At 50.8% G+C, this 12,065-nt stretch overlaps 1 protein-coding gene across 2 annotated transcripts; it reads right to left on the bottom strand.

The window, feature by feature from the left end:
• Positions 1 to 2,406: 2,406 nt before the first annotated feature.
• On the bottom strand, positions 2,407 to 11,617 carry ZC3H12A (zinc finger CCCH-type containing 12A). 2 transcript variants are annotated; one of them, XM_041417554.1, is made up of 6 exons: positions 11,535 to 11,617; positions 10,939 to 11,382; positions 7,833 to 7,972; positions 6,723 to 6,957; positions 5,294 to 5,400; positions 2,407 to 5,189 (listed from the first exon to the last, which is right to left on the bottom strand). In XM_041417554.1, the coding sequence occupies exons 2-6, from the start codon at positions 11,337 to 11,339 to the stop codon at positions 4,204 to 4,206; spliced, it is 1,869 nt and encodes a 622-aa protein (XP_041273488.1). In that variant the 5' UTR covers positions 11,340 to 11,382; positions 11,535 to 11,617; the 3' UTR covers positions 2,407 to 4,203. The 2 variants fall into 2 exon arrangements, with proteins under 2 accessions (XP_041273488.1, XP_041273490.1); XM_041417556.1 differs by lacking the exons at positions 10,939 to 11,382; positions 11,535 to 11,617 and adding an exon at positions 9,735 to 10,573.
• Between the last annotated feature and the right edge of the window lie 448 nt (positions 11,618 to 12,065).

The raw sequence follows: 12,065 nt of genomic DNA, 5'->3' as shown, positions 1-12,065 counted from the left end.
CAACAAATCAACTGCTTCCGGCCTGCAAGTGCCAGGAACATTTCTGCATCCCTTGCACAGCAAAATTCCAGGACCAGAACCGACTGCTACAGCAATTGATTTTGCTATAGTAATTTAATTTAGGTATTTAAAATTTCTTACAGTACCTACAATAGAAAACATAGAGAGTAAGAGGAAATGAAACGGGTAGCACCACCATCACCACCCCAGCCTCCCCCCACTGCCCTGGGGCAGCACCCAGCTCCTCCCCAGCCCTTTCCCTTCTCTTCCTGCCCTCCTGTCTCACAGGGAGGCTGTGCTGCAGCAGCAGTTTGGGGCACAGGGTGCAGAGCTGCTGCCATGCTTGGTACATCCATTCCTCTCTGCAGGGAGAGCAGCAGCTCAGCAGCCTCAGCACTGGGGAGCAGGGGGTGGATGCTGAATCTGCTCCCATCACTGCACCCCAATGATGGTGCACACACCCCATCCCCTTCCCCACAGCCTGCACAGGAGTCTTCCCCATTCCTGCCTCTGGAAATGCTTTAAGATGTTGGAACTGAGCTAGCCACATCCTGGAAAGCCCCAAGGGGAGGAACCAGCTGAGTTCAAATGGAAGTTCAGGGAGCAAGGGCAGCACAGGGCAGTGGAGAGATGAGCAAGCCCTGGAGAGCAGACTGGCCTGCTTGGAGGAACCAGCCTCTCCTGAAGCTCAGCACGAGGCTTCAGTGGCACACAGCTGACAGGATGAGGGCTGGGAAGCCCCTGAGCACAGGAAACCTTCAACAGGCCCAAGTGTGACCTCCTTCTCTCTCCAGCAGCCCAGAGAGCTGACACAGAGATCTGACCTAGTTTGGCAAAACACCCAAAAGCAAACACCCAGCAGTCACAGCAGGCTCTGCCCCCAAGCCCCAGGAAGTGCTAAACCAGAGGATGCACCCCAAAAACTCCAATTTAACAGCCCCAGTAGGGTTGCCAAAGTGCAGGCAGGCAGCCCCACCACTCCAGGCACTGAGGAATGTCTAGGGGAAAAAATGTGCAGCAGCAACAGTTCCAATCAGCATTCCCATTTCCCAGATCTCTGGCACCACAGTGAGTTGGGGAATGGGGACACAGAACTTTGTGTGAATGAAGGACAAAACTCAGAGCACAGCAGTGGGAGTGAGCTGGGCTTGCTGGCTGCCCCAGCAGCACACACAGCAGTCTGGGGGAGAAACTTCAACCACATCTGTGCTGGGGCCTGACCCTCCCAAACCACCCCATGTGCCCCCAGGACTGTCCCTGCAGTAGAAACATCACAACCAGAGTCAGTCAGCTCCAGCTCTTCCTCTCCTGGTTGTGATAATGAACTTCTGCACTGATTCCTTTAATTGTCTCTCAGTGCAGCTTTGAGACACAAAAACGAATACTTACCCTTTTACACATCCTGTAAAACTAGAATTACCTATTGCCTTTTACAGGAACATCAGCCTTGAAATCCTGCAGCATTTTTCAACCACAGATGCCATTACAGACAGCAGCAAACTCCTCACCTGGTTAAAGGTGTGCTCAGATCCCTGACACACCACTCCATCCCCCCACCACACACACACACAGAGCCACATGAGCTCTGTCACTGCAGTGACAGCCTCACAGGCTTCCTCACACAGTCAATAAAGATTTCAGACTGAGAGCTGCAGGTTTGTTTTGAAATGCAGCTGGTCTCTGGAGCACCTGCCTCCCTGGTTTCTGATTAACTACAGAGTCACTGCCCTGTGGTAAATGAAGAGCACAAGTTTCAATACAGACCATAAAGTTATTTAACCAGTGAGATAAGAACATGCTGTGCTGCAGGGGAGCAGGTGGGAGGGGAAGATCCTTACACCACAAGGTGAGCACTGATATTCCTGCTGCACTTCCAGTCCATAACAAATCTTCAGAGCAAAACCTGGACACATTACCATTCACATATTCCACACTCAACATCCAACACAGATGTACTGTAACTGGATAAAATATGTGTTTATTTCCAGGCTGCACTGTGGAATTGCCCCTTAAAGCCAAACACAGTCCATGCTGCTTCCAAAATTGCCAGGAGTGTGGCAATTCTGCTGCTTTAAATGGCAATAAATGCTTCTTTAGCACTGGAGACACCCACACTGTGGTGGTGAGTGACAGTCAGTGCTGCTGCCTGTCCCACCTGCCCTGGGAGCAACCCCAGGGAAGCCAAATCAGCAGCAGACACTGCACATGCCCTTATCTGCCACAGCACATGGATGTTTTGGTCTCACTGCATCGATTAACAGCCTGTCAATAACCAGCCTCACACTGCACACAGAGATCAAAGCCTGTCAGAGGAACTCAGGGAGGAAGGATAATTTCCCTGGCTTCCCCAGAAAGCCAACCAAAACGTTGAACGTTCCTCCACAAAGCCACCAGAGACCAAATATGTCAACTCAGCAGTTTTTATTTATATAACACAGTTTTTCTTTGCCAGGGCTGTCACATGGCTATTCAGTACATGACTATACTGCATAGTGATACAGAAAGTTCAGCAAGTGTCAGCTGGGGAGCACAAAATGTTAATCTTCTCATTGCAAGAGAGGCAGCAGATACCAGCATTCCACCAGAAACCCAAACCCACCTTGCCGAGTAACATGTGGCTGAGGTGAGAACAGCATTGATTAAAACTGCAAGCAGCAAGGTGCTGAACAGTAACATTAAAAACCATTTTATCTGTAATTTACATATATGCAAAGTATCAGGTTATTTAAAATTAAGAAGCATTTTGCTTACTAACATGAAACATTACTAATTTGTAATGTATCATTATTAACCAGGTATACAGGTTCCTGTGTCCCTGTGGTCTCATGGCACATGGTGCCAGTCTGGGCAGGTCATTCCTTGGACAGCAGAGGGAAGAGCAGGAACAGACAACACTGCTCCCAGGAGGGTTTCAGGACCACTCTCCCCTTCCTAATTTGCCACTCAATAACCTTGGTTTAACCACAGAAGGGTGTATTGTATTTAGAAAACAACACCACACACAGATACAATGTGTATCAACAAATCAACTGCTTCTGGCCTGCAAGTGCCAGGAACATTTCTGCATCCCTTGCACAGCAAAATTCCAGGACCAGAACCAATTACTACAGCAATTGGTTTTGCATATTTAAAATCTCTTACAGTACCTACAATAGAAAACATCTTACAGAGTAAGAGGAAATGGAACAGAAACAGTCTTGCCAAGTAATTCTTATTCTACAATTCTGGATGCTGCTCTAGTTGGGCACAGCCAAAGGGGACAGGGGAATATTGGTGAGGAAGAAGAGAAAGCAACAGCTTTACAACACAAAATATTAAAGACTCCTTGGAAAGGCCCCTGGCAGCAGTCCAGATGTGACTGCAGCTGTTCTATTGCTGTCTGAAGGCAAAAGGCACATAATAAATCCTTGTCAGTGCTGTACAGAGCCATCCTGGGACAGAGACAGCTCCAGAGCAGCACTCACAGCATGCTCAGCTCACCCACCTGCTCTGACACTGCAGCTGTCAGCACATACCCAACACACAACTCACACACAGCTCTGGAGCAGTGTCCAGCAGCTCCTCCTGAGCAAGGACTGTGCTCCTGGCAGCTGAGAGCTCACTAAGCACTTGTGGTCCATGGGGCACAACTACCTCAGGAAAATCAGTTGAGGTGGGAGGGGTGTGGAAAACATCATTCAAGAAGTGCAATAGTAAAACCAGTCAGATAAACCCAGCTTCAGATTACGTTAATAATGCAGCATTTGCCACAGATCTGAACGGTGGGATTTAGTAAAGAGGCTTAGTCAGGACCCAACAACAGCATTGACAAGGCATTTGGGTCCTCAGAAACTAGCCTTAGGCCACTACAAAGGCAGCACCCACTTCTCTCACATCCAGTTATGGACAACTGCAGGAGCTCAGGGTGTGCCAGACTCCCATGAACCCCAGAGGAACAGTTCTGCTCTAGAGCTGCAGCCTCCCTTCCTGCTTAGCCCCTGGGGAAGGTGAGATGCTGGGGTGTTCTCACCTCTCCCACAGGCATGTGGTCATAGCTGGAGCAGAATTTGCTGTGAGCACACCACATCTGGCACCCAGCCTCCAGCTGGAGCCCAGTACTTCCAAGGGAACAAGAAGGAGCACTCAGAAGGCATCTGTGGCAGCTGCAGAGGCAAACCCAGCCCCTCAAGCTCTCCCCACCCCTGCCTGCCCTTGGCACCTGCCTCACACACCTGGGTTCTGGGCCTTGTAGGTGAGGATCTCTGCTGCCAGCCTCTGGGGGTCCAGCAGCCGGGGGAAGCGGCTCATGACGGCATCCACCAGGTGTGGGTGGAAGATGCCGCACAGCTTGACGTGCACGCTGGCCCGCTCCTCAGCAAACTGCTCCTCCGCAGCCCAGGGCCCCGAGTCCCCGTAGGCCGGCCCCGGGGCCCTCTGCACCGGGCGGGGGCTGTGCACGCCCGGGGATCTCACCTGCGGCAGCGCGTACGGCTCGGACCAGAACTCCCGCGAGCGCGGCAGCGCGGCGCCGAACTCCCCGGGCAGGCTGTACTGCCCCGCGTGCACAGGCACCCCAAAGCCCGAGAAAGAGGGGGGAGCCCCTGAGCGAGACATCTCAGGGCTGTACTGCAAGAAGCTAGCACCAGAGGATGACGATTTGTGGGAGCTGTGGTTGTAAGGGACCAGACCGTTCTGCTCTAAGCTGGGGGAATGGGGGTACACAGGTCTCTGCCTGCCACAGGAGCAGACGGGCACCTGCTCCGCGTGGGAATGGTCACAGTGACTGGTACATCTGTGAGGCCACATGTCAGACAGCTGGTTCTCCAGAGACCCAATGCCTGAGTCGAGATGCTCCTGAGAGATGTAAGACAGAGAATCCATGGGAGGCTGCTGGTACCTGTCAGGGGAGACAGTGCCTGGCACACAGCCTTTGGCCTGAAGCACAACGTCACTGGCCTTGGCTTTGTGGGCCAAGCTCTTCCTCTCTGCAGAGACCTTCTGTAAAGAGCCTTTGTCACTCTCCGTGGGCACAGAGCACAAGAGCTCTGCCTGGGAACCACGCTTCCCCTTTTTCTCCTCCTTGGCACTGGTACTTCTGGTTGGAGACAGCCTTGCGTTGGCACGGAGTTCATCAGCTAACGAGCGCTGCGGCTGGTTGATCCTTTCAGGATGGTAGAACTTACACTTAATTCCATAAGTGCATTTTTTCCCTGTAAGGAAAGCCAGAGCACGGAATGACCAGCTGAATTTGACTAGATTATGAAAGACACTTGCACAGACACCTTGGTCTTCACATTAAGAAGGCAGGTCTTACCATAAGGGCACTGCTGTTTCTTGTGTTCTGGAACTACAGGTTTCTTCCTGAGGAAATTATCTAGGCTGGGGCCATGACGCCCTAAGGGATCATCTGGAGGCATAAACCTAAAGTAAAACAAATCTCAGTCAGAAGCAGTTCACTTTTCTAAGTTGAGGTTTGGTTTTCTCTCAAAGCCTCCTATTTCATTAAAGATCAAAAGCTATCTGAGCCCTACAAAGCTCTCCCATTTCCTCCAGAGATAATTCTCCTGCCACCCAGTCCATACAAGCACAAAATGCTTCCCTTCAGGCACAGTAGTTCCATGCTTGGCTGTCAACCAGAATTAGTACCTGCTGCTAACAACTGTCTTGTGAGGAAATCACACCCTGGAGGCTCTCCTTGGAGCTCCTACCTCTAAATTAGGAGCAGCTACCAAGATATCACCAACTACTTTTGGCTTTGTATCCTACAGCTTTTCATTATTTCTTCACTAGCATTTTGCTCTTCTCATGCATCACTTGAATACCTTCATCAGAACAAGCCAGTGTGTTCACACAGATCTTTCTGAAAAGCCCAGGAAAATGTGATCATGATGCCGTGGAGTGGCTACCTAAAGCAGAGGCTAGCCAGAGTTAGGAGAATAAAGTGGGTATTTATTAAAGGCCTTCAATAAGTACACTTTGGGTAGTGCAAAAGCCTCACACAGGCTATACCCAAGATGGACCATGGTCATGAGTTTTTCAGACAGATCTAAGTTTGGTCTATTTGCACATCAGGGGTTAATTGTCCAATTACAGCTTCAGGTAATGAAGTAACATTCCCCAATTTGCTCCCCTTCCCCCAATTCAATTTTGTTTATACATTTCAGGGCCTGAGGCAGAAGATGTTCTTGATTCTCAGACCCAGAAGGATTATATTGTCTGACTGTCACCATCATATTTTCTGGAAAAATCCCCTTGCCCAGGATTTCTCTCCTGGGAAGCTGAGAAACCTCAGAGAAAAAGGAAAACAATTTTGTCTCATTTGCTTCTCCTGTGTTTTGCTGCTTGGGAATGTGGTTGGAGATTGTTTACCAACAGGTGGATATTTCATTGATTTCATATGAATTGTTTTTACTTGGCTGTGTGGGACTCTGGAGAAAGACTCACGAGTTTTCATGAGTATCTTTTAGCCTTCTGTAAGTATCCTTGCTGTATTTATTTAGTATAGTATTCTTTAATATGATATAGGTCATAAAATAATAAATTAGCCTTCTGAGAACACGGAGTCAGATGCATCACTCCTTCCTTCAGCCGGGAACCCCGCAAATACAAGATCTGACCAACACGTGACAAGAGCTTACTAACACTCTATAAGGAGTTTAGACTTACGCACTGATGCTGTACGAGAAACAAAAAACCTGAAAAAAAACCTAAAACCTGCTAAAAACCGCAGGCACGAGGCATACTTGTCGTTGACAAAGGAGTACATCAGCAGGCGCTCCTCGATGAATTTCTTCCACTCGGGCCGCTCGTTCTGCAGGTCGCGGTAGGTGTCGTTGGACACCACGACGCCGTCGGACTCGTGCGCCAGCTTCACGATGAAGCGGTCGTCGTAGCACACCACGCGCTTGCCTCCCACCCGCCGCGACGGCGTGAACACCAGGATCTTCTTCTTCTCCAGGTCACGCAGAATGTACTGGTCTAGAGCAAACACAACGGTCAGCGCGGCCCTCTGTAGCCACATTTCGCTTCACAGAGAAAATCTGAACCTCAGAGAAAGGAAAAGCAATGCTCATCTCATTTGCTGTGCCTGTGTTTGTGCAAAAGTAGAATGCAATATGGAGATTGTTTACCCAGAGTGATGGGGTTTTGTTTCCTTGCCTATCAGGGCCAAGTGTGTGTGTGTGTGGGGACTGTCGGTGACAGTCACGAGATGAGGGCAGTGGAGTGCAGTTGTGTGCTTGGCAGATCCAGTTTAGATGTAACGTAATATAGTGTAATATAATATAGAACAATATAGCACAATAAAGTAATCAATCAGCTTTCTGATATCCATGAAGTCAGATGCATCATTTTCTCCCCTTCACTGGGGTTGCCCTGAATACTATAGCCCTCCATGCAGATAAAGTAACATTATAAATAAACAAAAACATTCATTCTGTCTCTCCGCAACCCAGACTGTATTCAGCCCTGCTCATTGCTGTTCTGAGTTATTAAAATCTCAGCTCTCTGCAAGCTCCCCTCAGTTTGAATAATTCTGACTAAATACGCTTCAGTTAAATACAAAGCATGTCCCTGCAAGAGGAAAAATATCAAGAAATAAAAGACAAGAAGTTAGTAAGCAGAGCAGTATTACATTTCTTGTTTTCTGAATTACTCCAACTGATTCTGGCAAAAGCTGGCTTAGGGGAGAAGTTAATGACTAATACTCCCTGGTCAGTTCAGCTCATTGCAGCTCCTACTACTCAGACTTTCCATTCTGAAGTTAATTACTGACTTAGCCAGAACTCTGCAAGCTCGCTGAATGACAGAGCAGTCAGCCTGAAAAGCTACTTTTGGTTTCCATATCTTCATACCTGTTATGAGTACATCTGGTCGGGGCTGCTCCTTCCTCCACGATGGCACAAAGACTGTAATATCCTTGTGTCCCCTGTCCCAAAACCACTGGACAGCCAGAAGGATACCTCGGCAGGAGAACACTTCTTTATTCCCATGGCTGAAAAGGAAGAAATTAAGACTTTAATCCCTTCATGATTCAGTGCACACTAGTCAGGCAGCGCACAGAGCAAAGGGAGCTGGCAACTAGGACAAGCTTCAGTGAAATGCAGAGGAGCACAGGTAGCAAACACAGATACTTGTCTTGTGTAACAACACCCTCACTCAGACCTGCCCAGCACCCCCGTTCATGTCAGCACCTCAGGAAACCAGTAAACACCCAAATACTCACTGGGAGGCAGACAGCAGCTGGAACTGTTGCAGCTGCTCTGAAACAGTCTCTGCTTCAAGCCTGGACTTCTGATGGTTATTTTTAGCCCAGAGCACAATGTGACCCAAAAGCCCTTTGTGCTACTCTGACAGCTAATGCCAGTGGCTGCTTCCTGCCAGGGTGCACTGCACCCTCACTGGGCCTTTGCAAACTTGTTCTGAACACTTCAGGAAAACAATATACTTTATATGCACTCTCATCTCAAGGAAAGATGATTCACTCCACGATGGCTCAAAACCTCATCTACAAATGCACTATTTGCACTAAATGGCATCATCTCCTGCCATCAGTGCTGGATGAGAGAACAGCTCATGGCAGTTAGAGAACAAAGTTTGACAACCTTGTCAGAAGCCGTGTACTGATGCAAAAAGCTTCTTAATTATTCATTAGGTCATATCAATAAGCTTCCAGAACTTCTAGGAGGAAACTACCCCTCCTGTTTTACAAGCACTAGTATTTACAGTGCAATCAGCTCTTCTGCTGATAGTGGTTTTGGCAAACCTTCAACACTTCTATTCCAGCCTGATATGTCACTGTGGGGATCCAACTGCCCATGCTGTGTGATGATGCACTACACCAAAAGGGGAACTGCTCTCAGAATTCAGGAAGACTTTCCTCACCCGGGCACTACCTGTCCCAAATCTTCCTCCTTCCATCTGCACCTGAATGGCATTTCAGCCCCCAGCACCCCTGGCCAGCCCCTCGCCAGAGCCATTCCTGCAGTGGCACTGTTGCAGCACCACTACAGAGAAGTTTCAGTTCCCCTCCCAGCCTCACCCTTTCTTTCAAACTACAAAGGAAGTTGAAGAGCTGTACAAAAGTACTTATTCTAGAAGAATTAAACACTTGGCAACAGAACTAACACCTAAAGAGGCACCTAACACACCTTCAATAAGAATCCTGAATTACAGAAAGCTGAAAATCACCATCAGAAGATCCTCTAAAAGTTTTCTCCAGTATCAGATCGATTTAGCTATAAATAGCCAGGCACAGGTTACTACAATTTTTTAGAGAAAAATGTGAAAAACAAATCCTTTTTGGTGGATTTGTTTGTCTTTGTTTTGGGTTGTTGGTCGTTTCTTATTGTTTGAGTCTCTGCAACCAACCTCAAACCTCCAGAAGGCAGCTAATTGGGCTGATCTGATTTGGCAGCAGCCAAGGAAAAATTCCCTTAGAAGGAAGTAAAAGCTAATTTCCACTATGATTTGCATAAGTTTGTCAAGAGCTGTTGAGGGAGGCCGCTGTACATACTGAAAATGAATCAGCAGGGAACATCACACCATCAATACAGGAAGTTTCAGAATGGAATTCCCCTTCTAGCGAATTGCTTAAAAAAGCCAGACTGCTTCTCTCATGTCAGACCCTGGGCTCTGGCCTGCCCTGACTCACAGCTGCTGTGATTTCCCCTCTGCATTTTGGGGTAACTTTCACCACTAAGAGGCTCCTCATTAACAAACACAGCCAATCCTGCTGGCAAAGCCCAAGCACTTATCCAAGGTAAACTTTGTTGCCAGAGTCACTTATCAGCCTGAGCTCACAATAGGCCATTTTCCAGTGTTCCCAGAGCTGTGGACAGGGTAGGAACTGGAACAGGCTCTCTTCAGGGGTGCCAGGCACAGCTTTCTCTCTCCTGCCCTGTTCCACTGTCACCACCATTCCTCATTCGCCGCGGGGCTCACCTGTGCCCCATCTTTCTCAGTTCTGTTCTCAGAACTGTCAGCCAGGGCTTGGCAAAAACCACACCTGCAAACAAACCTCCACGCAGCACTTTCACCTCAGACAAACCTACTGCAACCGACGCGGCAGCTCCACCCGCACCCAGGGTTATTTTTTATAAAATCTGCATACACAAACATAAACAACAAAGGAGGCGGCTTCTGAGCTGCAACAGAAAAAAGCTTTCAGGACCCAGTTCAGAACCTGGTGTGTTAAATTTCAAGAGTCTGCTGTGCAGAGGTGGGAAACATACTGCTGGGGTTGGGGTGAGGGCAAGCAGTGCTCACCAAAGTGGGAGCAAAAGCCAGGGTGAAAATGGGGACATCACACAATAAATATCCAGCCCTGACATGCTGGATGCTTCATGGATACTGGGGGCTCTGGTCACAGCATCCAACAGGACCTGCTCCAGCAACACTGGGACAAATGAAATGCTAAGGATGAGTCACAGCCCTGCCTTGGTGACACCTGCAACATCTCAAGGCTCTCTACCTTGTACAGAAATTCACCAATGTACAAGAGGCACAGTTTGGAGACAAGTCTCCAATGGAGCTCCATATTACAAGCTTCTCTAATTAACCCTATAATTATTTATTGAGCAACTTCCTGCTACGGAAACTTACACAAAGCCACTAGTTGAGAAGACAACGTCTCTTCAGTTATCCCCTCATTGCCAGAGCACAGGAGGAAGTGTCTGTTTCAAAGGAAACTCAAAGGAAGCACTGCTGCCCTCACCACTGCCCCGTGACTGGCGGCTCTGGGCGGGCAGAGCAACGGCAAGGCCCGCACCGGCAAACGTGATGCTCGTCCTCGTGTGTCGGAGAAACACCTTGGAAAATATTACAGCCCCCTTCCAAGCACTCAGAAGCGGCTGCTTTGAGCGGGGCGCTCACAGCTTTTGGTCTCCGAGCCCTGCGCGCCTGGCAGAGCTCACAGCCCGAGCTCACAGCCCGACAGCCCCGCGCCCACCCCGGACGCACCTCATGGCCACGTTGCTGCCATCGATGACGATGGGCTTCAGGTTGTCGCTCTCCGTTTCCTCGGGGCCAGGCGCGGGGGATTTGTTGCCGGCGCCGCCCCGAGGGACCAGCGGGGCCTCGCCGGGCTCGGGCGGGGCCTCGGGGCCGTCCCGCTCGGCCGGGCCGTGCTTCACCAGCTCCCCCAGCACCGTGTTGGTGTCGGCGCCCAGGCCCAGCTTCTGCAGCACGACGCGGATCTCCTCCGAGGAGTAGCCGAGCTTGCGGAAAAAATCCACCTTCAGCTGCAGCTCAGGGCCGTCGCCGGGCCCCTCGGGGCTCTCGCAGCCGCTCATCCCCGCTGCGGGCCGGGCCGCACCCGGCAGCGCCTCAGGCCAGCCCGGGGCGACGCTGCCCGCGCTCATGGCTCCCGGCGGGGGACTCGCGGCCTCCGCTCGCCGCCGGGACCTGTGCGGCGACAGCGGCGTTAGGAGCGGCCCCGCAGCCCGGCCGAGCCCCGGTCACGGTCCCCGCCCCGCTCCCGGCCGAGTCCCGGTCACGGTCCCGTCCCCGCCCCGCTCCGCTCCCGGCCGAGCCCCCGCCCCGAGCCCCGCGCTCACCGCGCCGCTGCCACCGCCGGGCTGCCGCTGCCTCTCCATGGGGCCGGAGCAGGGTGGCAGGCGGCCGGCTATTTATACCGGAGCGGCAGCAGGGCGGAAGGGCAGAGCGAGGGGTGGGGCGCCAGCCTGTGCCCGGCCCGCCCCGCCCGGTTCTCCGGTGCTGTCGCTGCTGGGGCGGGGCGCCGTGACACATGTCCCTTGCACCGCCTGGGTCCCAGCGAGGCAGGTGGCCGTGATTCAGCCGCTGGTGGCTTATCAACCCGGCCGTGCGGAGGAGATACGCGCTGGTAGGAGACATCTCTCAGCCTCCGGTGCCTGCCCCTGGCCAAGCGCTAAAACGCACCTGCGTGGAACTGCAGGGGTTAAAATCTACGTTGTGAAACGTGCTAAAACTTCGCATCTCCGACTTCTGATTAATCATGCCTAAACAATTTAATGAAGGTAGTTGCAAATTTGCTTCCCCGAGGCCATGTACCGGAGCCCAACTCGGGAGCGAGGAACTCTCCCAGTTACAGGAATGCATTTGCATTC

The sequence above is a fragment of the Onychostruthus taczanowskii genome, unplaced genomic scaffold (assembly GCF_017590055.1).
Source record: "Onychostruthus taczanowskii isolate IOZ18803 unplaced genomic scaffold, ASM1759005v1 scaffold56, whole genome shotgun sequence".
Taxonomy (NCBI): domain Eukaryota; kingdom Metazoa; phylum Chordata; class Aves; order Passeriformes; family Passeridae; genus Onychostruthus; species Onychostruthus taczanowskii.
Note: the sequence above shows the minus strand (reverse complement) of the source record. Positions and strands in the feature narration are given on the sequence as shown.

Bases quoted from the DNA above. Each gene is read 5' to 3' on its own strand.
- ZC3H12A (XM_041417554.1), bottom strand. From the start codon at position 11,339: ATGAGCGCGGGCAGCGTCGCCCCGGGCTGGCCTGAGGCGCTGCCGGGT. The intron at 7,973-10,938 runs GTGCGTCCGGGG...CTTCCTTTTCAG, and splicing joins GGCAGCAACGTGGCCATGAG to CCATGGGAATAAAGAAGTGT. The intron at 6,958-7,832 runs GTATGAAGATAT...TGTTTGCTCTAG, and splicing joins ACCAGATGTACTCATAACAG to ACCAGTACATTCTGCGTGAC.